Raw genomic sequence first — 26,796 nt, forward strand, 5'->3', positions numbered from 1 at the left:
TTTGAATGTGAAACATGTCCTACTTACAGAAGAGGTTTCTTGCTGTTTCTGGTTCACTGTCAAGAGGTTCCCCAATGCCATATTTATTCTGGGCCATGATTCGGAATACATATTCATGGTCTTCTAGCAATTTTGGAATTGTGTATGTGCACTCTTTAGGTTCGCTGGAGACACGCACCCATGTCTTCCTGTTAGCTTCTCTTTTCTCAATTACGTAGTTTGTAATCTTAGACCCACCATCATCTTTAGGTGGAAGCCAAGATAGTGTCATTTGATCTGCTGAAATAGATTCGAACTTTATTGGTCCCACTGGAGGGCCAGGGCGACCTAAAATGATTTAAAAAAAGAAAACTTTATTAGGAGAATGATCTTAAAGACAGATATTACATTTATGGACAGAAAATCGTAGTTTTAATAAAACCATGTAATCTTTACCAAGGACATTCAGCCTCATTTCCTTTGATGCTGTTCCCAGATTATTCACAGCTGTGATGGTATATAAGCCAGTGTCACTCCTGCGAGACTGTGGAATCACTAGAGTGCAGGTATCATCCATCACCAGTTTGTTGACATGGGTGTCGTAGACAACAGGTTCTTTGTTATCAGGCTTCCTTGGAGGAGCTTTAAACCAGATTAGTGTCGGGAATGGCACACCTTTAATTTTGGCCACGATGCTAACATCAGTTCCTTCTTCAACCTCCATGAATTCTTTTAGCTCAATTGAAGGTGGGCCTAGATTATTAAAAAAAAAAAAAAGTTGTCATTAGGAACATAAAAAAACACTAAAGGATCGAAAGTAGAATTCACAGTGATGATAAAGTTATTTGATCTACTATAAGCAGGCTTTATAGCCCTACCTGACATAAAGAACAGATCTGTCTTCAGTTAATTTATACCAGTTTAGGGAACAGGCATATGTGGTCATCATCCTCTATTGATCTACATGTGGCTATGTATCACCTACTGTCTCTCTCTTACCTGGCATCATTATGATTGTAGATATTGAAAAAGGGCAGAGAGAAGTGAAACTATAGTATCTTAGACTTGGGAGTTCTTTCCTGATATTCCCTAATATTTATGCAGAGTTAATGAGGGGACCTACTTTGTTCGTTCTGAGATGAATTCCCCTGTTAAGAAATATAACTAACTGCTAATAGAGGCAAAGCAATTTTCCATTTTTCATGAATTTAGTATAAGAATATGCACAGGGAGTAGTGACTACAGCTTTCCTATATTTAGAAGAGAGAACTAACAAATACACAGCAGTAATGATGGTAACAATAATGAGAGGAAGAATTAATTATTACCATATTTGTGTGGATATTTTATCTCTTAAAGTAGATATATCTTTTTCTCAAATAGAGAAAGTCATGTAGTTTTAATAAAACCACATAACCTTTGCCAAGGACATTCAGTCTCATTTCCTTTGCTGCTGTTCCCAGATTATTCATGGCTGTGATGGTATATAAGTTTCTACTTAAGAAAAAGAAACTCGATTGTGAAGATAAATGGGTCTCAGCAGTTGCTAAGCAAATAATTGGTTACTTTCTGCCCTTTTTGAGGAGCATGCAGAGGAACTGTTTTAACTTCTGGTAAGTAAAACAGCCTGCCATGGAGAAAAATTAGAGTAAGGAAATTCCAAACAGTATCTCCTTTCAGTAAGGGAAAGGTAATATGTATGGAAATATGATAATTCTGTGCAAGTTGAGGGCATGAGTGATTGGGTAATGGGCCCACGTCCAGACTGAACCCATGGTAGCTTCTGACGTACAGAGACATCTCTTTATTTTGGACTGTTCTTGAGTATCTAGGAAGGCATTCACGAAGAGGACATTCTCTGATAGATAACGCATTGGTACTTACATGTCTGGTCTTTGACAGTCACGGGGCCAACAGTGGCTGAAGGTTTGCTGACTCCTGCGGCATTGACAGCTTTGACTCTGAATTCATATTCCCCACCCTCTACCAGGTCTTCCACCGTAAACTCCAGTTCTTCCACATCACGCTTATTGCACTGTTTCCATGCTTCTTTCTTTGTCCCAGTAGGATCCCACGCAAGGCACTCAACAATATAGTGGGTGACCGGGGAGCCCCCATCATTCTTTGGGGGTTTCCATGACAGGTGTACTGTGTTCTTTGTTATGAGGCCAATCTTGAGTTTAATAGGGGGATCAGGAGGATCTTTAAAAATAGTTAAAGAAAGTATTAATCATTATTTATAACAATATATTTCAAGCTTAGGAAGCTACTTTAATCTTAGACTTAAAAACTTACATATTGGATCTCTGGCAGTGGTCCTCTGAATGGTTTCCACGGGAGCACCAATACCAAAACGGTTTTGTGCCCGCACGCGGAAGAAGTATTGCTGTTCAGAGATGAGGTCAGGAACTACAAATGAAGTGCTTCCACAGTTTGGATTGACTTTAGTCCAAGCTTTTCCATCAATAGTCCTCTTCTCAATAACATAGCCTTTGATCCTGTCTCCTCCATCATCATCCGGCATCTTCCATGTAAGCCTGCAACTACCCCTTGTGATGTCACTGACTTTCAGATCTTTGGGTGGCCCTGGTACGTCTGTTGGATGCAAATCACAATATAAACAGTGGTGCCTTGTTTTAAATAATTTGTTCTTGTTCCATAATAACTTCTAAAGTCTTTCTTACCCATGACTTTAACTCTGCAATTTGCAGTCTTTTGTCCTGCTTTGTTCTTGGCTGTGATGCTGTATTTGCCTGAATGGGATCGTTTACATTCCGGAATAATAATTACGGATGAGTTTTCAGCAGTCTCCAGCTGTACAAAGAAAACAGCAGTCATACACTGAATGAAATCATAGTAGTATTGAAGTCAATCCGATTCTGAATCATTTCAGTTTTTTGTTTTTTTTTACCTGTGCATCTTCAGGTATGTCATGAACCCCATCCTATTAGAAAAGAAGATAGTCAGTTATAGTGTAAATATTCCTTAGAGTGAGTCAATGGGAGATGCAGAGAATTATAATTTTCTTACCTTCATTGCCTTCTTTGCCTTTCCATCAAATTCCCAAGATGATTTTGGTGTCGGTCGTCCCTTGATGACAGCAGGAATCCTAATCTGTGTGCCAGCTTGACATACCAGACAGTCTTGTGCTCCAATGTCAATGAAAATTTCTGGTACCTCTGTAATACCATGGATAATATAACAGGATTTAGCTCACCTTTTTCAAAAACGTAATTGACGTGTCTTCAACAAATGAATCAATTTCATAATAAGATCAAAAGATGAATACATAAATGGATTAAGGACTAGTACCTTGAATATCAGTGGCAGGGATCTCTCCAGTTGTATCACTTGGTTCAGATTCACCAGCTTCATTGACAGCTTTCACTCGGAATCTGTACTTCCTGAGCTCTTTCAAATTCGGCACCACACATTCACAGGTAGTTAGAAGTTTGTCTGGTTCGTTTACGCTTTTCCAGTCAGTAGTACCTTCTTCTTGCATTTCTACAATGTATCCTTTGATCGGACTGCCACCGTCTTTGGCTGGAGGTTTCCATGCTAGTGAGATGCTTGACTTTGTTTTATCTTTGACCTCTGGGCGAGAAGGTGGCCCAGGTGGATCTAATAAAAAAAAATAAATTAAAAAAAGTCAGATTTTGAAGCTGGTGGGATGATAGATTTATATACTGTAAGAATGTTTTACTATACCTGATCATATCTTATTTTTAATCTATTAAAATATTAAAATAGGAATGCCAAAGGAATAAATTACCTTCTAGAGAAGAGAAATATAAGAAAATCTATTTTCATTTAGCATTAATGCTAAAACAAAGAAAGCAAACAACTAACTGGGAGTAGAAAGATTACTGACTAGCTCTAGATAGAGAAATACTCTATTTACACACAATCGGTGAAAAGCTATTTTACTTTTGAGGTCCCTTTGAAGAGATTCTGCAGTATTCTCTACTAAAAGCTTATTTTAATTGAACCTACCATAAAATTAAAATTAAAAAATGATTTCATCATTAGCTGGTAAACCTTTGAACACAAACTAATCTTAAGCCCTTTACTGTAGCCATTGACGCTGTCCCTCATCGGGTGACAATCCATCACATTTCTGACAGTGCTTTACGATTATGGAAATTCTTTTACTCCATTCATCTTTTTAACCATAGCTCTTTCCTCTCCAGTGCCTAGGACAGCTCTTTGCACATAGCATATGTTTACTACCAGCTTGCAGGATGAATGACTAATTCATTTTTTATGTATGCTCTGTATAGAACTTAGATTATTTTAAGTCTTTTGAACAAATAGCTGAATTTTTTTTCCCATAGAAAATCCATTTATATAGCAAATGAAGTTAATCATTAAGGCCATGGTATTTTAATTTTTGAACCGATCTGCTCATAGATCTTTCAGAATTGTTTCTTTCTTTTATTTGACCTCACAGACTGTGCTTGAAGATCTTATATCTTTATTCAATATATACTATTGAAAATTTAACAACTTTTGCTTTTGTTGAACTCCTACTGGAGGGTCTGACTGTTTAGTGAGGGAGATTATTTCCACAGTAGCTAATTAATGAGAGAGAGGTTTATTTAAGGTATGGGAGCAGAGAGGAGCTTATAGTCCAGGGTCTTTATTATTGTGATTCCTCATACAATACTAGATTTAATCTAAGTGTTTAAACACTGTATGAGTTTTTGTATGTATGTGTATGCATATACATGTATATGTACATATTAGATATGTGTGCATAGTGTGTATATATGTATACACACACATATACTTCTGATAGTCTATGTAAGTATGAAACTTTTTATTTTAATAAGTGAAATAATTTGGCATAGGAATATACAAGAAATTTAAGAGCAGAGCTATCCATCTAGTGGCTTTGCCCTTGATAAATTCCAGAAATGGAAGCATACTTACATATGGGATCTCCTGCAACAGCTAGGTCTGATGGTTCACTGGGAGAGCCAACTCCTGCAGCATTTATTGCCATCGCTCTGAACTGGTATTTAACACCTTCAATCAAACGGGGAACATTAAATTCCACGCCTTTCAATCCCACTTTGGTTATCGGTGCTCGGCTAACACGTGACCAGTAGGCACCTCCCTCTTCTCTCTTCTCCAGCCAGTAGCCAGTAATTGGAGAGCCGCCGTTGTCCAGAGGAGGAGTCCAGCTCACTAGCATCGACCCTTTGGTGCGCTCCAAAACTGTTGGCTTTCCCGGAGGTCCAGGAGTGCGATAAGGATCTTGAATGACCACTTTATCTGATTTGCATTCATCGCTGGTTCCGTATTTATTCACTGCCCTAACTCGGAACTCATACTGACCATTGGGGATAAGTTTCCAGATCTAGAAATCAGATGAACAATAATTTCTTAAAAACAATATACTTACATTGATTTTCACTTGTTTTAAAATTCCAGTTATTCTGGTAGGGAAGACTGTAAAAAGAAATACTTCTATAAACTCAGTTATCTGAGTTTCTCCACTCAAACATGGAGAAAGTCTTTTAAAATGAGAATGTGTAAATTTATTGCACCTAATAGTGGCTCTCTCAAGTAAAAGAGGATCTGTATATCAAAGTATTTACTAAGTGGCTTTATGTGCAAGATGCTAAAAACTATACTTAAGCTTTTTGTGTGTGGTTTTGAGTTTAATCATTAAATTCCAAGGTCATGCTAGAATGATGTTAATTCAGGGTTATGTCCTTTAAGTGTGCATAAGAAAATACTTAGAAGAGTTTACCCCATATCTCCTCTCTACAGCAGTGTTGGTGACTTCTTCCCATTCAGCTTTCTTCCTGCTTGCATCGCGTTTGTCAATGACATAATGGGTGATTTCACCCCCACCATTGTCTAGAGGGGCATCCCACGTTAAGTGGCAAGATTCAGCTTTAATGTCAACAACAGCAAGATTTCTTGGTGGGGATGGACGATCTGAAAAGGAACCAAAGGAGGAGATTGAGAAGCAAATTCTTAGACACTGGATTTCTTTTTTTTATAAGAAAGCGTGTCACTTACCGAATACCTCGACATGGACATTTCGGAACACTGAGCCAAGGCGATTAGAGGCAGTCACCGTGTAAGTGCCTTTGTCCTCCCGGGTTGCTTTGGGAATGCTAAGCTCAGTCTTTGCCTCACTTCGGGATACTTCTTCCTTGGTTATCTTAAGTGCATCGGTGGGTTTTTCAATCACAGTTTCATTCTTGGACCACTCAATTTTAGGCATTGGAAGGCCTGTCACATCTGCAGGGATGTTAACAGGCTCTCCCGCCTTAACTTTGATGGTGTCTCCTCGAACAGACAGGCGCAACTTAATAGTTGGAGGCACTGCAAAGAGAAGGGAAAGGGGGAAAAAAATAGCAAAGTCATAAGGATGTTTGCTCAACCTATGAGATAAAGTGCATTAAAATGATTATTATGTTCAGATTCAACACCTTCATCATCTTGTATGACCACATTAAGAGGCAGGGATGGTTCGCTTTCACCAATTTCGTTGACGGCCTTGACACGGAACTCATACATTTGGTGTTCATCAAGATCTTCAACCAGAAGAGATGTGGTTGGGCAGAGTCGCTTGTTAACTCTTTCAAAGTCAGGTTTGTCATGACGCCGTTTTTCAATGATATAGCCTTGGATGGGGCAGCCACCATTACTGCGGGGCTCTTTCCAGTCAAGGTTGATAGTGGACTTGGTCCTTTCCGTATATGTAAGCCTCTCGGGAGACGTTGGAGGACCTTTAACCAGAGGCAGGTTGAAATGACAAGAATGAAATAAGTATTCATGTAAGAAATCACATTTCAATTCGGATTAATTATGTGAAAAATAGGTTTCTGTTCAGCATATTGTTGCATCTGTCTTTAAAATCCTCAGAATATCTCAGTTAACAGAATTATAGGCATTCATATAGTCAGAATTTTTCTTAGTAAACTCTATAGTCAAGATTATTGATTAAAAATTGAGGTGCATGTATGCTTTTTTATATTTAGCATTTTAGATATTTTACCTCTGTCAGTGGGAAAGCTTCTAATTTTAATGACCTAGGAGGGCTGTCTGTGAAGTTTTGCTTTGAGTGACCAGCTGAGAGCAAGTGTTCCTTTCTTATTAACAGAAAATGCGTATGTCTACTGAACACACTTTGGACCATGTTGCCTCAAGTGTGGGTTTAACAGGGGGTGGAAAGAGAATTTATATAATGCTGCTGTAGTTTTGTGTCCTGAAGGACAAGATAGAAAGAATAAGCTTTGCATGGTGAAACTAGACCCAATCCACTCTTGACTGTTATCGCAACCAGAAGCAGAGCTTAGTGGTAGAAGTCCAACCCTGTTCTGTTCTTTCTGGCACAACCTGAGCTGTAGTAGACATTTTGAGATGAGCTGTTACAGTGAGGAGGTAATTTTGTTCCTGTTTTTGGGTGGTGGTGGTGGTGGTGGTGGTGGTGGAGGAGGAATAACTCCTCTGTCTCTTGGGGAACGGGGCATCCTCAAAGACTTGGCTTTCTAGGATGGGATGTCAGCATGCATTACCAAGCGTGTGCAATATTAGGGCTTCCTGTTTGTTTATACTGGTCAAGGAGATCTCCTTTGGTTGGGTTTCCATTCTTTGGTGGCTCTTTCTGGTTTTGGTGTGCTCCCTCATCCTTCCAGTCTGGGGACTACTTGAGGGGCTAAAGGAAGACTAAAGCATTTACGCTAAGGCAGTTTTCTGTCCTGTAATCTTTCAAAAACAATGAACTCTCTTTGACTACTGGACTATTAAATTAATTACTCCAGTGTATTTTCTTACTAAGATGTAATATTTCTAAACTATTTTTAGGTTATGCTAAGCTCCAGTGATGCAGGTTCTTCAGCACGCAAAACTATGCCCAGTTTTGTGCAAAAATTACATTGAAATTATTGTAAACATGGTATAAAGTTGCTGGTAGTTATTTAGTTTACCTTTCTCATTACTTTCTCATTATTCCAGCTATAGATCTTGAGATTGTTGGGAGTTTGAAGCCATAAAGCTCTATACATAAGTGACATAACTAGAAGCAATCAGTATTGACTTTATATACACAATGAAAACCTTCTTTTTTACCTAGTGGGTCAACTGCAAGAATTGGTCCTATTTCAACAGGAGGGCCACAGCCAAACTTGTTCTTGGCAATCACACGGTACATATATTCTTGTCCCTCAAGGAGACCTGTGATGTCACATTTAGATCTCTCAGTCTCTATTGGTTGTCTCCAAGTATGCATCTTAGCATCCTTTCTTTCAATAATAAAGCCCGTGATATCACTTCCTCCATCATCTGCTGGATCAGACCAGTTAAGCAGACACATTTTTCTGTTTGTTACAACGGGTTTCAAATCAAGAACTGGACCAGGGACATCTGAAAAATAAAACGGCAACAAAAAAATCAATGCAATAAGATAGATAGTATCACTTAGGAAAAATCCTGTGGAAATCCATGTAATATTCCTTACCAAAAACTTCTACCCGGGCTGCTGCAAATTTAGAACCACAGCTATTGGTAGCTGTAATCACATATCTGCCATGATCTTTTCTTAATGCATTCTTGATAATTAGTTCAGATTTGGTTCCAACGTTCTCTATTTCAACACGGTCTTTATCCAGCTCTCCTTCTTCTTTGGTCCACACTTTTGTTGGCACTGGACGACCAGTTACCACAGCTGGAATTCTGAGAGTCTTCCCAGCCACGATCTGTATTCCAGCCTTGACAGAAACATCTAGTTCCACATTTGGAGGCTCTGTTGAAAGAGAACAGTCATACATTAGCCCAAGAAAGATGGAAAAAAAAAAAAAATCTCGTACTGGGAAAATATCCATCATCTTATTTAAGTACCTTGTGGTTCAGCCACAGTAACGGGTTCTGTTTCTCCAGGCGGTCCTTCACCTGCAGCGTTGACAGCGCTCACTCGAAGTTTGTAATCGGCGCCCTCTCGGATTTCTTTGACAGTGTACTCACGGGCCTTGATCATCTTCTCTGTGCAGCGGGACCATTCATTTGTGCCAACCAGCTGCTTATCAACAAAGTAGCCAACAATTTCCCCACCACCATTGAAAGCTGGGGGTTCCCATGCTAGTTCAATAGTTGTGGAACTTGTGTCATTGACTCTTGGGACAGGTGGCCCAGGTGGAGCTAGAATGAATGCAGACACAGAAATCAAAACTCACTGATGGGTACTTCCCTGGCGGCACAGTGGTTAAGAATCTGCCTGCCAATGCAGGGAACACGGGTTCGAGCCCTGGTCTGGGAGGATCCCACATGCCACAGAGCAACTAAGCCTGTGTGCCACAACTACTGAGCCTGCGCTCTAGAGCCCACGAGCCACAACTACTGAGCCCACGTGCCATAACTGCTGAAGCCCGTGTGCCTAGACCCTGTGCTGCACAACAAGAGGAGCCACCGCAATGAGAAGCCCACTCACCGCAACAAAGAGTAGCCCCCGCTCGCCGCAACTAGAGAAAGCCTGCACTCAGCACCGAAGACCCAATGCAGCCAATAAATAAATAAATAAATTTATTTAAAAAAAAAAACAACTCACTGATGGTTTTAAAATGCGCAGTAGCTTACGTGACCCCACTTTTTTTTTTCCACAGTGTGTTGCATGTAATATGGGTAATTATTGCTTTGTGAAGCTTTTAAGTTATAAATACAGATGTTTAAAATTTTACACTGCAACCTCAACATTTGTCTATAGTCAGTCATTGCTAGTATTTAGTTTGATTTTTTTCCAGCTTGACTGAGATATTATTGACATACGACGCATGTAAGTTTAAGGTGTACAATGTGATGATTTGATACATGCATATATTGCAAAATGATTGCCACAATGACGTTAGTTAACACCACCACTCCCTCACATAATTACCACGTTTGGTAACACTTAAGATCTACACTCTCAACAACTTTCAAGCATATAAAACAGTACTGTTAATTATAGTGACCATGCTATACCCCACTTTCTTCTTAAGGAATTACTTACAGATTGGATCACGTGCTGTTTTGGGATCTGAGGGGGGACTGAACTTTCCAGGTCCAGCTGCGTTTTCGGCACATACTCTGAAGACATAGGTGAGTCCCTCTAATAGGCCTTCTACATTGGTCTTCAAAGAATTCAGAAGGTTTCGGTTGACACGAGACCAGTGTGTGCTATTCACCTCACGTTTTTCAAGCCAGTAACCCAAGATGGGGCTTCCATTATCTTTTGGTTCATTCCATTTCACTAGCATACTGTTACTGGTGACATCTTCCACAATGGGCTTATCGGGTGCATCAGGTGGTTCTGATTAAAATTAAAAAGGCATATTTGAATTAATTCCCTAGCATGACGTGAAAATTCAAGTTTACAAGCTGTGATAATATATATACCAACATATGATAAAAAGGCAAAGTTTAAATGCTAAAGATCCTCACCAAATGGATCTTTAGCTGTAAGTGGCTTTGAAACACATGGTGGTCCAGGCCCAAACCTATTTTCAGCTCTGACGCGGAAGAGGTACTCTTTTCCTTCAATCAACTTTGTCACTGAATATTTGCAATGTCTAAGTGTTGAAGTGACGACAATCCATTCTGAGTCAGGTTTTGTCTTGTCTTTCTTTTCCAAAGTGTAGTTTAAAATTTCACTGCCACCATCATCAAGGGGTGGTTCCCATTTACAGATGACTGAGGTCTTTCTAATATCTTCAAATACAAAGTTGATTGGTGGTCCTGGTATATCTGATATTTTGAAAGACAGAAGTGGTTAAAATTTTGTGTAGCACTGGAAAATGTAAATGTTTAGTGTGCTTCTAAGCTTCTAAACACAGTGTGCTTCTGTGACATAAACCTCTGTTTTTTCTACATCTGTCTATCTTTGTATCACATTAGCTAATGAATAACAAGGTCAGTTGATTTCTTCTACATAGCCAGGAGAAAAAATTGGGACCTAGGATACCTTGCTGAAGCTATTTCCCACTTCTATTAACTGCCCACAAAACACTTACATTAACTTTCTTCCATTGGAAAGTGTAGTTTTACCTACTTACCTAGCACACTGACGGTACAAGGAGCTTTTGCAATACCATGGTCATTTTCAGCTTTGATCATAAACAGGCCATGATCAGGTCGGAGAGAATCTCGGACACGTAGCTGAGATTCTCCTTTTTTACTACTGTCAATACTCAAACGCTGTGTCAGAGGCAGGACAAATGGTTCTTCTTCTTCTTGAACTTCACCCTTCTTCCTCCTAACCAGGGGTGCTACCCGCTTCCTGATTTCCTCTGGTGTGATAACGTTTCCATCCTTTAGCCACGTAATAGTTGGGTAAGGTGACCCAGAAATAATTGCATCGAGTGCTATTTCATCACCTCGTCTCACTTCTAGGCTTGTTCTCATAATGACTTTTGGGGCATCTGCAATGATTAAAAACAGTAATTGTTTTCAATTCTGATTCAAATATCTGACAAAACCTCATTCTCATTTCTTTTACGATGGGAAAATGGCAAACCCGTTAAACACAACTTACCAATAGGATCTACCGCTTTGGTTGGAGGAGTGGCCCGAGAAGGTTCGCCAATACCAGCAGCATTTTCTGCTCGCACACGGAATTGGTATTCCTTTCCCTCTTCAAGGCCTTTTGCTGTATAGGTCAGGACTGGTACCAGGTGTTCGTTGCATCTCTTCCATCTCTCTTCACCCTTAGCAATCTTCTCTATGATGTAACCCATTATCTTGCTCCCTCCATCGTACAAAGGTGGCTTCCATGTAATAGTCATTGCCTCAGCTGTAGGATTATGTACCTCAACGTCTACAGGTGGATCAGGGGGCTCTGAAGAACAAGAAAAAAACCTGTTAATATAGGGAAACCCATCTTCTTAAAAAAAATGCATATTAACTCTTAGCTCTATTACATTCATGCTCAAACTTACGCTTCGGATCTTGAGCAATTACTGGATTTTTCAGTTCAATATATTCGCCTCCACCAATCTTGTTGACAGCTTTAACACGGAAGAAGTATTCACCATTTGGTATGAGATCTTTGACAGTCCAAGACAGTTTGTTCTCACCAGACATGACTGGTATATACGTCCTTCTCCCAGCTTCTCTGCGTTCTAGGACGTAATGAAGAATTGGGCTTCCACCATCATATTCTGGAGGTTCCCAGGTTAATTTACAAGAACTCTTGGTCACATCACTTGCTTTAAGATCTTTGCATGGTCCAGGTAGTCCTATTAGAAATCAAATTGACAATTATCATTGTAACCTGAAAAGTCAGCATATTAAGGGTACACTCTGAGTAGGACATTGCAGGCCATTTTGCATCCTTGGCTCCCAATTACTAAATGTCAGTAACTTCCCCCTTAGTCTTTGTTCCAAGCAAAAATGGCCCCCCAAACTTCAAAACACCATCCATGTGTGTGGGGGGGGAAGGGGGCAGAAAATGTTACCACTCCTCGTTGAGAACACTATGAAAACAAATACAATTAGTAAATGAATGTTGGTTATTTAAACATTCTTTGGGTGTGCCATATCTTTTACTTAAATTAGTACTTCACGTGCAAATAATTACAACAGAAGTAAATTAGTGTAATCAGAGTTTAAATAGCAATTTCATCTCTTCAGAATTGCTTTGCTTCTCATATGGGAAGAAATAATCTGAAAGGACACTTAGTTTACAAATGGCCAGCTCATGAAGCCACTTATACTAACATTGCAGAGTTAACCAATTTTCCCAACAGGTGAAGAATGTCTGGTGTTTCATCAAAGAATGATTACCTATGACTTTGACATTGATTGAGGCAGTTGCTGAGCCGAGCTTATTCTCCAGGGTAATGGTGTAAACTCCAGCATCTGCATGGACACTCTTGGGAACTTCAAGGTGTGCAGAGATGTGATCGTTCTTCATTGTTAATCTATCACTTGCTTTAACTTCTTTGCCATCTTTATGCCAGCTAACGGTTGGAACTGGGACAGCTCTGAAGGGAACAGGAATGCTTAATTTTTCACCTTCAATGACGACAATGTCATGAGTCTCCAGATCAATTGTTGGCTTGCCTGTAAGAGATAATCCAAAAGGGGAAAAAAAGGGTGTGTCAAAATGCAGTGCATGAGTAAAGCCTACTTTATTTATTAATTATAAAAAGAAACTGTTCTTACAGTCTGGGTCTTTGGCAACCACGTTTTCGGAGATTTCAGATGGCTCACTGACACCAACAGCATTGACGGCTCTCACTCTCAGAACATACTCCTTGTCGGGCACAACACCTTCTTCAACCTTGAATTTCAAGTCTTTTATTGGGCGAGAATTAACCCGCATCCATTTCTCAGTGCCTACTGGACACATTTCAACATGGTATCCTATAATAGGACTTCCACCATTTTTCTCTGGAGGCTTCCAAGCAATGGCAATGTGCTTTCTCCCAGCATCAGTCACATGCAGGTCAAGGGGAGGTGAAGGAGGACCTGAAAAGAGAGTGAAACATTCACATCCACAGTCTCATCATCAAGCTCTAGACAATATCCTTCGTATAATCAACACTACTTACTTGTTGGATCTTCAATTTTCAGGATTTCTGTGGGTTCGCTTGGGTGTCCAACTCCAGCTTCATTCTCTGCCCGAACCTGAAACTGGACCTCTGTTCCTTCAATGACGTCAGTTACTTTAAAGTTACAGTCAGGTCCTGAGGTCTTTGCAGCTTTCACCCAACGGGTACCTAACTTTTCTTTCTTCTCAATGACATATCTATTGAAATAACAAAGCATTTCGTGAGCATGAATAAAGAATTTTCAGCCGAACGTAAATTTTTCTTTATGAGTTAATTAAAATTCTACCTCTGTATCGGTCTTCCACCATCATTTTTAGGTGGTTCCCACTTCAGCTCAACATGTCCTTTCGTCACATCAACCACTGTCAGAGCGTAGGGTGGTCCAGGGGTGGCTGAAAGCAAAATATTCAGCGGTTAGAAAAACCAGGGAGAAAAGTGACAATCCACTGCAAATGATGTCACAAAGATGAAGTTAGAGAGCATACTAAAGGTGTCTTTGGCCAGGACAGAGTCCTCGACTTCACAATAGTCACTCTGTCCTATGGCATTTTCTGCAGCAACTCGGAACACGTATAAAGAACCCTCGGTCAGTGGGGTCACTGTGCACTTGGTGTCCTTGACAGTTGTGTCCACTGTTTGCCAGCCTTTCCGCCTCACATCTCTCTTTTCCACAATGTAGTTGGTGATGGGTGACCCTCCATCTTTCTCAGGAACTGTCCACTTTAGGTCTGCTGTATTTTTTGTAATATTGATAACTTCAAGCCAGCGAGGTGGTGATGGGGGATCTGAAGGAAAAAAAAATTCAATTTCTTATTGTCCAATATTCAGTCTTCACTAAATTTTCCAGTAGTCACTAAGAGATTAGATAGCAGGGATGAAATAATTAAGAGTGACTTACAAAGTTTCTCCCGGCAAAGCACAGAGTCACTGGGTTCGCTGGGTTCACTTTCGCCCGCCTTGTTCACAGCTCTAACTCGGAATGAGTATTCTTGCCCTTCCATGAGCCCTGGGAACAAATGCTCGGTGGTGGGAACCCCTTCGGCCACTCGGACCCAGTCCTCTGTTCCAGTCTTTAGCATTTCAATGACGTAAGAATCGATCTTTGCCCCTCCATCGTGTTCTGGCTTTGTCCAATTCAGCATTAATGATGTTCTGCCTACATCTTTCACGGTTGGTTTTCCAGGGGGCCATGGAGGATCTGCAAGCCAATGAAATGAAACCATTATTGAGGTTTGCCAAAAGGAATTAATATAAGCTTCAAAATAATCACAGAAAATATATGAATAATACCTATGGGATCCTTTATTAAGATTGGCTCAGTTGATCTGCTTGCTTTTCCAGGTCCAGCAAGATTTTCAGCCAACACACGGAATCTGTATTTTTTCTTATTGGTAAGACCTTTCACTCTGAATTAGGAACAAAGTGTGAGCTGAATACCACGATAAGAAGGAGAAACCTCTGTTTATTTCACATAGAAGAAGCTAATTTATTTAAATTGTGAAAAACTGGTTTGGATATTTAACTGAAATATTTCAATAAAAATTGCCTTTTAACTGTCACACACTTTAGATTTGGTCACATCTACCAATCTAATTATAATATCTATAATAATAATTACCATAATATACTAGAGGACCAAACACTTTGGAACTTCCAGACAGTTTATATTTTATGGTAAGAAATTAAGAAATGTGCCCTTCAATGGAATTTATATCATTTTTGAAATTATGTGGTAATAGAAAAGATAAGTAAAAATAATTTAAAATTTTATAGTAATATATAATCAGGTATAATCAAAAGGAATGCTAAAGAATGACAATTTATATACACTGCTTTTTTGACATCCTTAATGGAGAGCTTGGGCGTACCTGTATGTTGTATCCTTTATTGGCATCTTATTGCATCTAACCCATTTATCAGTATCAGGATCTAATCTTTCAACCCAGTAACCCGTGATGGGGCTGCCACCGTCATCATCTGGCTCACACCATGTGAGGGTCACTGCATCCTTAGTGATATCAGAAGGTTCTAGGCGAGTTGGAGGTCCAGGTGGATCTATAGACAGGATAATCATATGTGTTATATGTCCTGTATATAAATATGACACCTAAATCCAACTTTGACACAAGTATCTTTTTTTTTTAGCCACTCGATTAATGAGAAACTTACCAAACTGATATTTGGCTGTTATTGGAGTGGCCTGAACTGGCTCACCAATACCGTACATGTTTTCTGCAGCAACTCTGAAGATGTATTCTTTATTGGGTGTTAATTTGGTTGCCTTGAACTTTGTATCCTTGACAGTTGATGAGAGCTTGTGCCACATATCACTGTCGGTCGCTCTTCTCTCCACGACATAGTTTGTGATTTTAGATCCGCCATCATCGCGTGGTGGGTTCCATGTGAGAAGACATGACTCGTTGGTCACTTCCATGATGTCTAAAGCAGCTGGGGGTCCAGGTTTATCTGTGGATGACAGTACACACTCAGAGAAAAGCATTTGTTTAATATGTTTTATTTTCAAAAGTAGCCGGAACGAGTTTGCCCATTTTTAAAACGAGAGCCTCCCTTACCTAAGACGTTCACTTCTACCACAGCGGTGGCCCGACCACAAACGTTCATGGCCTCGATAATGTATGTGCCACTGTCACTTCTCTTACTATCCACGATCGTCACTGTGGATTTTTTAGGAACGTTTTCAATGGTGATTCTTTTGTCCTGCTTCAGAAGTATATCAGCCTTTGTCCAGGTTACTTTAGGTTCAGGTTTGCCAGTTACAGTGGCAGGAAGTTCAATCTTAGTTCCCGCTTTTACAGTGAGACCCGCAAGGAGCTTCACGTCGAGGAAAATTTCTGGAGCCTCTGAATTGGAAAAGATTATTTACGATGTTACCAAATTTGGGCAGAATTAAAATCAAAAGTCTGACTGATAAAGCAAAAACCAAAAGTAAGTACCCTGTGTGTCCACAGCCTGGATTTCTTCTGTGGGTTTGCTTGGCTTGCTAGCTCCTAGCCTGTTCAAGGCCTTCACACGATAGGCATACCACTGGCCTTCTTCAAGACCTGTTACTTCCATTCTGTCAGAAAACAAAATAGGATATTTTACTTAATGCATTTAATCTGTTCCATTGTGTAGTATTCATAATATTTCCAAAATTCATACCCCGGTATAATACTATCCTTTAAATTAATTCTGGATTGCTTCAACATTTTAACTAATGAAAACCTTGATTAAAGGGTAAGTTCAGCAGCACTTTTAAAAATCAGACAGGCAGGGGCTTCCCTGGTGGCGCAGTGGTTGAGAGTCCACCTGCTGATGCAGGGGACACGGGTTTGTGCCCCGGTCCGGGAAGATCCCATGTGCCGCATAGCGGCTGGGCCCGTGAGCCATGGCCACTGAGCCTGCGCGTCCAGAGCCTGTGCTCCGCAATGGGAGAGGCCACAGCAGTGAGAGGCCTGCGTACCGCAAAAAAAAAAAAAAAAAAAAAAAAAAAAAAAAAAAAAGACAGGCACACCAAGGAAGTTCTAAACTTAACATTTAGATTTTCCAAAAGAAAGCCCATTTTAGTAAGAGTAAATATTTACTTTTGTGCCAAATAATTTAAAAACTTACTTTGTTTCTGCAACTGGGTCTCCACAAGCGACCCATCGATCAGAACCACGTGGACATTTTTCAACTATATATCCTTTGATGCGTGAACCACCATCATGTTTAGGTGGATCCCATGTTAGGAAGATGCTCTTGGCTGTTCGATCTCTCCACTTAATATTCTCTGGTGGGTCAGGTACCGCTGTAGCATTTTAAAGAGAGAGTCAGTCTTAGATAGGCCATCTATGAAATCTCCATACTGCCAACCTGTGTATTTCCCCCATAACTTCAACTCCAGGTCTAAAAGCAAAAACAGGTGGGAATTCCCTGGTGGTCCAGTGGTTAGGACTCTGTGCTTCCAGTGCAGGGGACATGGGTTCGATCCCTGGTCGGGGAACTAAGATCCCACAAGCTGCTTGGCACGGCCAAATAAATAAATACGTACATAAATAAAAATAAAAGGAAAAACAGGTAACAAGAGGCTAGGTAAGAAAATATCAAGAATGTACTCACTTGCAGGAGCTGACATATTTACAGGTTCATCAACATATGCGGGTTCTCCAGGGCCACACTTGTTACGAGCACAGACTTTAAATAAATATTCTTTTCCTTGAACAAGATCAGCAACTGTGAATTCTAGGTTGCTCACAGAGTCTATAACCTGGGACAAAGCAATACAGTTAATAAACTGTTTTCCAAAAACTCTGCCTAAGTCAAAATATTTTTACCATGAGCAGGGTTACAAATGGAAGTTGTTTTGAATGCTAAGGATTACTCTTACGCTGATTTCATATTAAGGAAAAAATTGCAAAGTAAGACATAATAATATTTGACGCCTAATGTAAGGTGGAACTGCTTCATAGTTTGTACACATTAAAAAGTCGGGAAATAAGGTGTTGATTCTTTCTACCAGCTTGGTTGTTAGAAATATGGTAAATCAAGGTAAAAAACAGTAATGGTATAAACTGAGGAGAGAAAATGGCAGATTAGGCCAACTAAGGTAATTTAATGGAGTGAGAAGAAGTATGACCTCCAGGGAGTTAAGTACTTAGTGTCCTTAGAATGGCTTATAGCTTAAAAGGGCATACTGGATACTTATCAGGTACCAACTGAGTAGGTAAGTTTTGTTTTATTTTTTAATAAACCTAGTTGAAAATCTGGTAAGGCTCACAAAATGAGGCAATTACACCAAATCTTGGTTGAACTACCTCAGGAAGCATTAGCATCAATACATTTAAAAAAGTCGTAGGTACTTTTTCAGCAAGGTAAAGGTAAAAACATAAAAACTTCGCAAGGCATCTCGACGTTTCGGGATTTCCCCCACTCTCTTTTCTGTAGTTGCTGCTCAAAACTCACTTTAGTCCATGTTTTCCGGCTGACTTCTCGCTTTTCAACAACATATCCGGTTAATGGACTTCCTCCGTCATCATCTGGTGGTTCCCAAGTCAAATGTACTGAGTCCTGGGTTATCTCACCGAATTTCAGTTCTTTGGGTGCACTTGGGCGAGCTGAAAAAAAAAAAATGCAGTCAGAAGTCATTAATAGCTTGAACCAATATTTGTTAATACTGTCAAATCACCTTAGATCACAAAAGTTTCGTTCCTTACCAATTACACTGACATCAATCTCCCCAGAAATTGCTTTCACACGATTTTCTAACTTCAGCGTGTAAATGCCCTTGTCTGGACGTTCACTTGGAGAAATGATAAGCTCAGCATAGGCAGATAGGGTTTTCATTTTCACACGGTCTCCGGCTTCTAGTACTTTATCTCCAAAAGACCAGGTAGCAGTTGGCCTTGGATAGCCTGTACTTGGAACCAGGATCTTGATAGGATTTGGCACAATAACTTCCAGGCCATCTTTAAATGCGCTCAAATCCATGGTTGGTTCAACTACCAAAAAGAAAACTTAATGAGTTTCCAGTACTGTATTTAAATCCCTGGTACCCCAAAGTAGCTTTGTGCTATTCCCAAATCTAAAAATAAAATATCCATTTACCAAATGCATCGTCAGCAGTTAGAGGACCAAGAATTTCAGATGGATCTGAAACACCAGCTTCATTTTCTGCAGATACTCGATATAAATATTTATTTCCTTTTTGTAATCCAGTAACCTAAAATTATGAATCAATATTTGTAAAATACGTATACGTTTAAGTCCATGATCATTTACCGACTATTTATTTTAGATACACATGCCCCACCTTGTAAGTCAGTTCGGGGACAAGTTTCTTATTGCAACGAATCCAATTATCTTTTCCTTCTTCACATCGTTCTATTATATAGCCCAATATTGGGCCTCCTCCATCTTTCAGAGGAGGTTCCCATGTGAGCTGAACTGATGACTGAGTCTGATCTGAGGAGTTTAGGTTCACAGGAGGACTTGGTCTCTCTGGATTGGAAGAAAGAGTTGGAGCATACCATTTAATTCAGTGACAGCTTATTAAGATAATGCTGTAATCATTTCTATCATCCCCATATTCACTGGACACAAGCAGGCCCAGTCTGGATTTCTACAATTTTGTTCAAATTTTTCTGATGTTCTTTTCATTAACTTCTGTTTAATTTGATTTATTTTAATCGATAAGCTTAATTTCTTGATTAAATGGATTACTTATTTCCCTTTTTTTGATGGACTCACCAATCGGATCAGCAACTTTGATGAAGGGTGTGGCCGCACTTGGTTTTCCAACTCCAATTCGGTTTTGGGCCCTAACCCGGAAACTGTACTCCTGTCCTTCCACCACGTCAGTGACAGTTGCAGACAGGTCTTCAGCTCTTACTGTCATGGCAGTTTCCCATCTGATAGAAGTCTTGTCCCTTAATTCAATGACGTAGTTTGTGATCTCGGCACCTCCGTCATACTCTGGTGGTTCCCATGTCAATGAGACACTAAATCTGTTCACATCAGTGATCGTTACATTCAAAGGAGGGCCTGGAACATCTGGATATCCAGAAAACACGGGCTTTAGGTTATCTCAGGGATAAAAGCAAAGATAAGCTAGTTTACAATTTACTTAAAAACTTCTTCTTACCATATTTACTCCTTGCTTCTACAGGACTGTCAGTTTCTACTGGTTCACCAGTGCCGACTCTGTTTCTTGCGCTCACACGGAATAGGTACTCAACTCCTCCTTTTTGTAGTCTAGTGACAGTAAACTCACAACTGTCTGCACGGTCAGTGGCCAGAACCCAGGTCTTTCTCTTGATGTCACGTCTTTCAACAACATAACCTATGATTTTGCTTCCACCATCAGTTAGTGGTTCTTCCCAAGCGAGGCTCACTTCACCATCAAATGTTTCTGTCACTTCTAAGTTACGTACTGGCCCAGGAACATCTGGAATTCACATATACATTTTTTTTTTTTAGTGTGTTATCACGCTTTTAGTTGTGCTTTGCCAATAAAGTCCAAGTGACTCAAGGGCTTACCTATAACTTGTAAATTGATGAATGCTTCTGCTTTTCCGTGTTTGTTCTGAAGCACAATTTTATACCTTCCTTTGTCTCCTTTCTTGGCTTCTGAAATTCTGAAAGAAGTCTGTTCAGCTGTAGTATCAACAGTTTTTGAAGATAGAGGTTCATTTTCTTTAAACCACTCAGCTTCTGCCTTGGGGTAGGCATCATAGGGCACCACCATGGTCAGAGGCTGGCCAACATCAACCACCAGGTCTTGGTCAGCTGTCTTGATTTTAGGTGCGGCTGGTGAGAAAAATAATATGTGAATGCTTTTGAGTTATTTATCATAGTCCAGCTATGCCATAGCTTCTTTACTATGCATTTGTTAGCAAATACTGGTTACATGTCACAGTAACTTTACAGGAGAGGACACTAGCTGACTTAGAGTTCTCACGGCTTATTTTGCAAATTATCAGACTCTGAAGAACAGAGGACTAAGTATGATATGAAACCACAAAATCTCCATTCTTTGCCAATAGTAATAACAGAGGCCTGAATATAGTGCACAGAACATGTTTTCGGTTTTTTGTTTTTTATATAAAATAGGCACCTCATACTTAGTTCAAGATAAAGAACTTGTTATGCACAAGAGGTACATTAATGGCTCTTTCAAGATGCCAACCTCTAAGGATGTCTTGGAAGCTTGGGTCAGGATGAGAACAGACCTAAGAGGCCTCACAGGGATTTGGAAAGTAGAAAAGAATGGGCCTGTCTCTAGGTCTGGGTTTGCTGGGAAGACTCTCAGGGCAATAGGTTAATTCTAGGAGTTAACGAACAGCTGCCATGTGCCAGGAGCTGTGCAAGGTTATCGCATGTAAAGAGCAATGCTGTCAATTTCCTCTTAGTCAGGACACTTGGTGGTAAGAGGAATTAGAATAGTTAACATGTGGACAAGGCTTAATTGGAATAAAAAGCTTTCACAAACATTTTCTCATTAATTAACTGTGAAATCTGAAACCTACCCAGCATCTGTGGTATTGTAAGGATGTTTGAAAATAAAAGAAAGGGACTTACCTGCCAGTTCAAGCTTAGCTCTGGCTTCTTTGTCTTTGGCAATAAATCTGTATTCACCCTGGTCACGGGGCTTAATGTCACAGACCTGTAGCCTGTGTATCTTTCCTTCACTCATCATCTGGTGTTTGTCACCCTGGACAATAATCATGTTGTTTTTTAGCCACTGGACTTCCACCTTATCTTTGTTGAGCTCAGCTAAAAAGACAACATCAGTACCAGGGGCTTCAAGGATGTCTTGGGGAGGCCTGATGATCTCAACAGGGATTTCTGAAAAGAAAATGTGAAATAAATACAAACATGTTTGTATTGGGATTAACAACATTTAAAAACGTACGAGAATTAAAAATCGTCCTTTCACTTAATATGTACCTTCCACAAAGAGTCTAGCTCGAGACCTCCTGTCTTCTACTCCACAAGCATATTCACATTCATCATCCAGCCTGCAGTCTTTTATAATGAGTCTATGTATTCTGCCATCTTTTTCAAATTTGTATCTAAAAGAAGAGATTGAATTATTGGTTAGCTTGCATAATGACCACTAAATTGGCAAACTTGTATATATAGCTACAGAAATAGAGACTGAGAAGCTCTCACGTACTTTTTGCCTTCTTTGATTTCTCTCCCGTTTCTGTACCATTTTACATTTGCTTTCTCTCTGGAGAGCTGGCAGGAGAAGACAGCATCATCAAACTCAGTGACTGTCTGGTCTTCCAAGTGTTCCACAAATTCTGTAGGGGCTTCTATGATGAGAAGTTCAGCAACAGATTTATCTTGTCCAGCAGTGACAATGTATTCACCTTCATCTGGGAAGCCACAGTCTTTAATGATTAGAGAGTGCTTATATTTATCAATTCTGTATAAAACACGGTTGTCAAAAGCCACCTCTTCTCCGTTTTTGGTCCAGTTCAGTCTTACATTGAGACGGTTCACCTTGCACCAGAATGTGACAGATTTCTTCTCCATTGTTTCAATATCTGTAAGAGGCTCAGTGATCCTAAGGTCTTCCTCTGTTGGAAAGGAGAAGAAGAGTGTTGATTTTAATTGTTTTCATCATAGAAATTGATTTTTTAAATCTCTAATGTCAAATAAGTGACTTACCTTCTACAATTAGATTGGCTGCACTCTTAACATTTTCACCTCTGTGATTGGTCAGGGACACATTATAGTTGGCTTGATCATCTAATTGTGCACCTCTAATTCTGAGGGTGTAGACCAGGTCTTTTTGGAGAATAATGTATTTTGAACTATCAAATATGGCTTCTTCATTTCTGAACCATTTGGCTTTGGCACCTTCGGTATTGACCTCACAGTTAAAGACAGCTTCTTGTTGTTCCTTCACACGGGTGTTCTTCAGAGGAACTAGGATCCTGAGTTTTTCTGAAAGCAATCAACAAGATTTTGTAGTATGAAGAAGTACTAATGTGGTAGATGCAAATATAAGTAAATCCAAGAAGCACAAACAAACTTACCAATTACTGTCAAGTGAGCCGCTGCTCTGGCGGCCCCAGCCATGACTACATAAGTGCCCATATCTTGTAATGTGGCATCTTTCACAACTAGGATCCTCTTTTTGCCATCAGCAATTATGTCATATTTATCTCCAGATTCAAGTGTCTTATCATCTCTCTTCCACTGGACTGCAAAGCTTTCCTTTGATAGAGAGCAGACAAATTCAGCCTTTTCTCCTTCAAGTATTTCAACGTTTTGAGGCTTTGAGATAAATTCAGCAGCAAGTTCTGGAAAGAAAAAGTTGCAAGATATTGAAATATTAAGCATTTGTACCTTACATGCAACAGGTATGGTTTTCTTAAAATACAGTAGTATTCACTGTAATTTTCATACCATGAACTTTGACTTTGCCATCGGTTCGAGAACTTGGGAGTCGGCAGTTGTAGTTGCCAGTGTCTTCCAGGTGAGCATTCTGAATGATCAGGATTCTCCTTCGTCCAACAGTAAGTGTTTCATATCTTCCTGTTTCAATGATCTCTTCATCCCCTTTGTACCAAATTACTTCTGCTCCGGGCTTGGAGACCTCACAAACCAGTTTTACAGTGTCTGTTTCACTAACTTCAATGTTGGTAAGATTTTTTGTAAAGACAGCTTCTTCTTCTGCAAGAAGAATTAAAAACAAAAAACACTGAATTAAACTGGAATTTTTTTTTCCCCAACACATATACTCCTGCAAAGAAAGACTTCATTCTTACCCAGGACTGTCAGCATGCCGGAAGTTCGCGCCGTCCTTACTTCACAGGAATATTCTGCTTCATCAGCCACTAGACATTTGTTGATGACAAGAATGCGGACTGCTCCCTTAGATATGATGTCATATTTTTTGCCCTTTTTAATTTCAGCACCATCTTTAAACCACTGAACCTATATTTAAGATAAAAAAATACCTTTATCAGTTCTGTTGTTCCTTCACATGTGTGTCCTTAAGAGGAACTATGATCCTAAGCTTTTCTAAAAGCAGTCAATAAGACTTTACATTATGAAGAAGAACCAAAGTGGTAAATATAACCAAACCCAAAAAAACAAGAACAGACTGCTTCAATTATTAAGTGAGCAGCTGTGATACTATTATCAGTTATTAAAAATAATGGGATCATGTATTAGAGCCGTAGAGGGCCTTGGATTTCATGCAGACCAACTCCTTTGTTTTCCAGGACTCAAAGTCGACTCGCCAATGGTAGTTAATGGCAACCAGGAGTACTCAGTCGAGACATATGAAATTGCTGATATTTGATTGTTGTTTTTTTAATTTGATTGTTTTTAACCTAAGAAAACATCAATTTCATATGGTTCAAATTAATAATATCTAAATCTCCTGATTGCAAGGCCAGTGTTTTTCAAGTAATAGCAAATGAATAATAGTAATACTAAAAAGAGAACAATTAAATCAAGTATGTATCTCACACTAAAGTAATAATCATTAACCTAAAAGTAAAGTGATGACGACAGAGATGTTTGATTCATTTTTTTTTTGTTTTTTTCATTTTGGTCAGACCAAAAGTAAACAAAGTTATCAGAAAACACAAGTTGGCAACCACACAATCACAGACCTTGGCATTTTCTCGGGAAATTTCACACTCAAACCGAGCCATTTCTTTTTCTTTAACTTGAAGATCGGTGAGTGGTCTTAAGAAGTCCACATGAGGAGCTGTAAGAGAAGGTCATCAGAATTCAGTGAGGTTTCTAGAAATTCACTCTGACATACTGTGGTGCTTTTGCAGGCTTTTTCATATTAGCAGGCTACAGCTGATTTGGAAATCACTTGGAGCTGCCATTCCGTTGTGATACTTTGCATTTTACATATCTCTTCGTTTTCATAAAATTATGTGGCATAATATATGTCCAACTAATTCTTGCTATCTATCTATCTAAGTATCGCCAGCTCAGTTCTGAAGGAAAGCTGAAGGAAATATCTTCATTGATACTTCTCCAGAGTTGAAAGTTAATATTGTCAAAGGAAATACCAGTAGCAAAGAATCGTTATCTTATTTAAGGCAGGCAGCATAATCTTTGAGAAATTAGGAGAATTCAATGATAGTGCAGCTTGAAAAGCTATGATCAGTCTTGTCTATGGCTAAGAGACATGAGCTTGCAATTGAAATCACATACATTCAGCTTTTTTGGTGTGTGTCAGCTTCAAAGAGGTCACGTATAAGTCAGGTATAAAGTCCATTAGTGTGACAAAACAACATGCTTTGAATGGAAGGGTGATTTTTTTTTTAAATCTCTGGTTTCATTTATCTCCAGAATTAAGTTGTTGGATATATAGGATTGGAGAGCTGCCCACATGCCCTTCCTTCTTTCAGGGTTCCTTGTGAGTCCTTCCCAAGATGCCCTTTCTTGATCAATGAAATTCTGGGACACAAGTGCTGGCTAATAGGCTTGAAGATATGCTCATTGTTGCTGAGCCTTCTTAGAATAGAGATAAAGTAGGTAACAAAGGGAAGAAGGAGACCCAAGAAGCTATTCTGTCATAAGCGAAAGCAGAACAGCCACAAAGTGGAAAGAATAAAACAGACCAAGATGCATGGAAGCACAATCAAAGCCACTATGAGCTGTTGACAGATGGGAAGCAACTAAACCAATAGCAAATACTGCACAAAAATAAAGACACTAAAATATTATTGCTGGACAAATGAATGAATGAAAAAAATGAGCTAGCATGTGGCATTCTGAAAAAAGACGTTTTATTTTCCACCAGAGGAAGAAGTAGTGCTAAAAACCATTAGTGCTCTCTTCATTTATAGGACTCAAGGGATACAGGCTTCTCTCCGTCTTCTTTTCCATTCTTATTCTCAGAGACAGCATTATGTGAATGGGCTTTATCATATTACAGCAGACCTCCAGCGTGCTCCTATTCAGACTGAAATTTCATGATCATTTTCTAGTGGTTCCTCATACCTGAAAATTCATTTTCCTTCCAAGTGGCAATGGCTTTCCTTTCCTTTCCTTTTTCTTTTTTTATGACACCCTTCTTGTCTTTTTAAATTCAATTTGTCCTCATCTGTATTGAGATATTCCTGCAGTAGGCTTACCCCATGTAGACAAAGAGCACATCTCTCACTACTCAGTGAGAAGCATAGCAAAAAGTGATCACTCTGCCCTTCTCAGACCAGATGTAGTGGAAGGACCTCTCTTTTTTTTAAACACATAAAATATCATGTTACATCAGTATCGATACTGTAAGTTGCCAAGAAATGTGGTTAGGCCAAGAAGGGCATGCAAAAAAGTGGGTTTTTTTTTTTGTTGTTGTTATCAAAGAGTTGCAAGTGAAAAGTGCTGTGTAAGAAGAATACTTACGCACGACGTTCAGGTTACAGGAAGTCTTAAAATCCTTAGCATCACAAGTGTATGTTTTAATATCCTCTGGGGTGCAGCCGTGTATAATAAGTTTCCTGACCCTGCCATCAGCAACAATTTCATACTTCTTGCTTTTGAGAATTTCTGTCCCATTTTTGAACCATTTCACCTTAGCATTTTCTCGGGATACTTCACACTCCAATACCGCAGTGGCTTCCTCTTCGACCGTCTGGTCCTCAAGAGGTTTAGTGAATTCAACTGGGGGTTCTGAAAGAATCATACTAATTAGCCAAGGTACTTCTCCTTTCCTTCTCCAAGAGTTTCAGCACCTCCTCAATTTTCCTCTTGTATCTTGAGGGCTTTTCTGTTTTTAAGTTTCATTTGTAAGTTTTGATTCCACTCAGAT

General features: G+C 39.5%; 1 protein-coding gene across 1 annotated transcript in view; it reads right to left on the reverse strand.

Moving 5' to 3' along the window:
• TTN (titin) overlaps window positions 1–26,796 on the reverse strand; it is a 276,735-nt gene that overhangs the window by 73,185 nt on the left and 176,754 nt on the right. The window contains exons 192-240 of the mRNA XM_024732830.1: window positions 26,391–26,657; window positions 24,641–24,738; window positions 23,786–23,954; window positions 23,424–23,690; window positions 23,051–23,317; window positions 22,680–22,958; window positions 22,180–22,588; window positions 21,951–22,075; window positions 21,582–21,848; window positions 20,541–20,810; window positions 20,146–20,448; window positions 19,752–20,054; window positions 19,315–19,502; window positions 19,110–19,224; window positions 18,719–19,003; window positions 18,468–18,619; window positions 17,625–17,772; window positions 17,136–17,313; window positions 16,478–16,599; window positions 16,097–16,384; window positions 15,693–15,989; window positions 15,392–15,578; window positions 14,814–14,929; window positions 14,422–14,721; window positions 14,009–14,308; window positions 13,810–13,915; window positions 13,524–13,720; window positions 13,135–13,440; window positions 12,754–13,032; window positions 11,907–12,206; window positions 11,504–11,806; window positions 11,025–11,390; window positions 10,414–10,716; window positions 9,983–10,282; window positions 8,839–9,135; window positions 8,459–8,743; window positions 8,071–8,364; window positions 6,429–6,728; window positions 6,013–6,321; window positions 5,738–5,928; window positions 4,912–5,341; window positions 3,292–3,600; window positions 3,010–3,158; window positions 2,891–2,923; window positions 2,664–2,793; window positions 2,275–2,574; window positions 1,864–2,181; window positions 436–732; window positions 28–327 (exon numbers count right to left, since the gene is read on the reverse strand). Of these exons, the coding sequence (XP_024588598.1) occupies window positions 28–327; window positions 436–732; window positions 1,864–2,181; window positions 2,275–2,574; window positions 2,664–2,793; window positions 2,891–2,923; window positions 3,010–3,158; window positions 3,292–3,600; window positions 4,912–5,341; window positions 5,738–5,928; window positions 6,013–6,321; window positions 6,429–6,728; window positions 8,071–8,364; window positions 8,459–8,743; window positions 8,839–9,135; window positions 9,983–10,282; window positions 10,414–10,716; window positions 11,025–11,390; window positions 11,504–11,806; window positions 11,907–12,206; window positions 12,754–13,032; window positions 13,135–13,440; window positions 13,524–13,720; window positions 13,810–13,915; window positions 14,009–14,308; window positions 14,422–14,721; window positions 14,814–14,929; window positions 15,392–15,578; window positions 15,693–15,989; window positions 16,097–16,384; window positions 16,478–16,599; window positions 17,136–17,313; window positions 17,625–17,772; window positions 18,468–18,619; window positions 18,719–19,003; window positions 19,110–19,224; window positions 19,315–19,502; window positions 19,752–20,054; window positions 20,146–20,448; window positions 20,541–20,810; window positions 21,582–21,848; window positions 21,951–22,075; window positions 22,180–22,588; window positions 22,680–22,958; window positions 23,051–23,317; window positions 23,424–23,690; window positions 23,786–23,954; window positions 24,641–24,738; window positions 26,391–26,657 (12,102 nt within the window). The remainder of the gene's footprint in view (window positions 1–27; window positions 328–435; window positions 733–1,863; window positions 2,182–2,274; window positions 2,575–2,663; window positions 2,794–2,890; window positions 2,924–3,009; window positions 3,159–3,291; window positions 3,601–4,911; window positions 5,342–5,737; window positions 5,929–6,012; window positions 6,322–6,428; window positions 6,729–8,070; window positions 8,365–8,458; window positions 8,744–8,838; window positions 9,136–9,982; window positions 10,283–10,413; window positions 10,717–11,024; window positions 11,391–11,503; window positions 11,807–11,906; window positions 12,207–12,753; window positions 13,033–13,134; window positions 13,441–13,523; window positions 13,721–13,809; window positions 13,916–14,008; window positions 14,309–14,421; window positions 14,722–14,813; window positions 14,930–15,391; window positions 15,579–15,692; window positions 15,990–16,096; window positions 16,385–16,477; window positions 16,600–17,135; window positions 17,314–17,624; window positions 17,773–18,467; window positions 18,620–18,718; window positions 19,004–19,109; window positions 19,225–19,314; window positions 19,503–19,751; window positions 20,055–20,145; window positions 20,449–20,540; window positions 20,811–21,581; window positions 21,849–21,950; window positions 22,076–22,179; window positions 22,589–22,679; window positions 22,959–23,050; window positions 23,318–23,423; window positions 23,691–23,785; window positions 23,955–24,640; window positions 24,739–26,390; window positions 26,658–26,796) is intronic.

Source organism: Neophocaena asiaeorientalis, unplaced genomic scaffold (assembly GCF_003031525.2).
Source record: "Neophocaena asiaeorientalis asiaeorientalis breed wild unplaced genomic scaffold, Neophocaena_asiaeorientalis_V1.1 scaffold96, whole genome shotgun sequence".
NCBI classification, from domain to species: domain Eukaryota; kingdom Metazoa; phylum Chordata; class Mammalia; order Artiodactyla; family Phocoenidae; genus Neophocaena; species Neophocaena asiaeorientalis.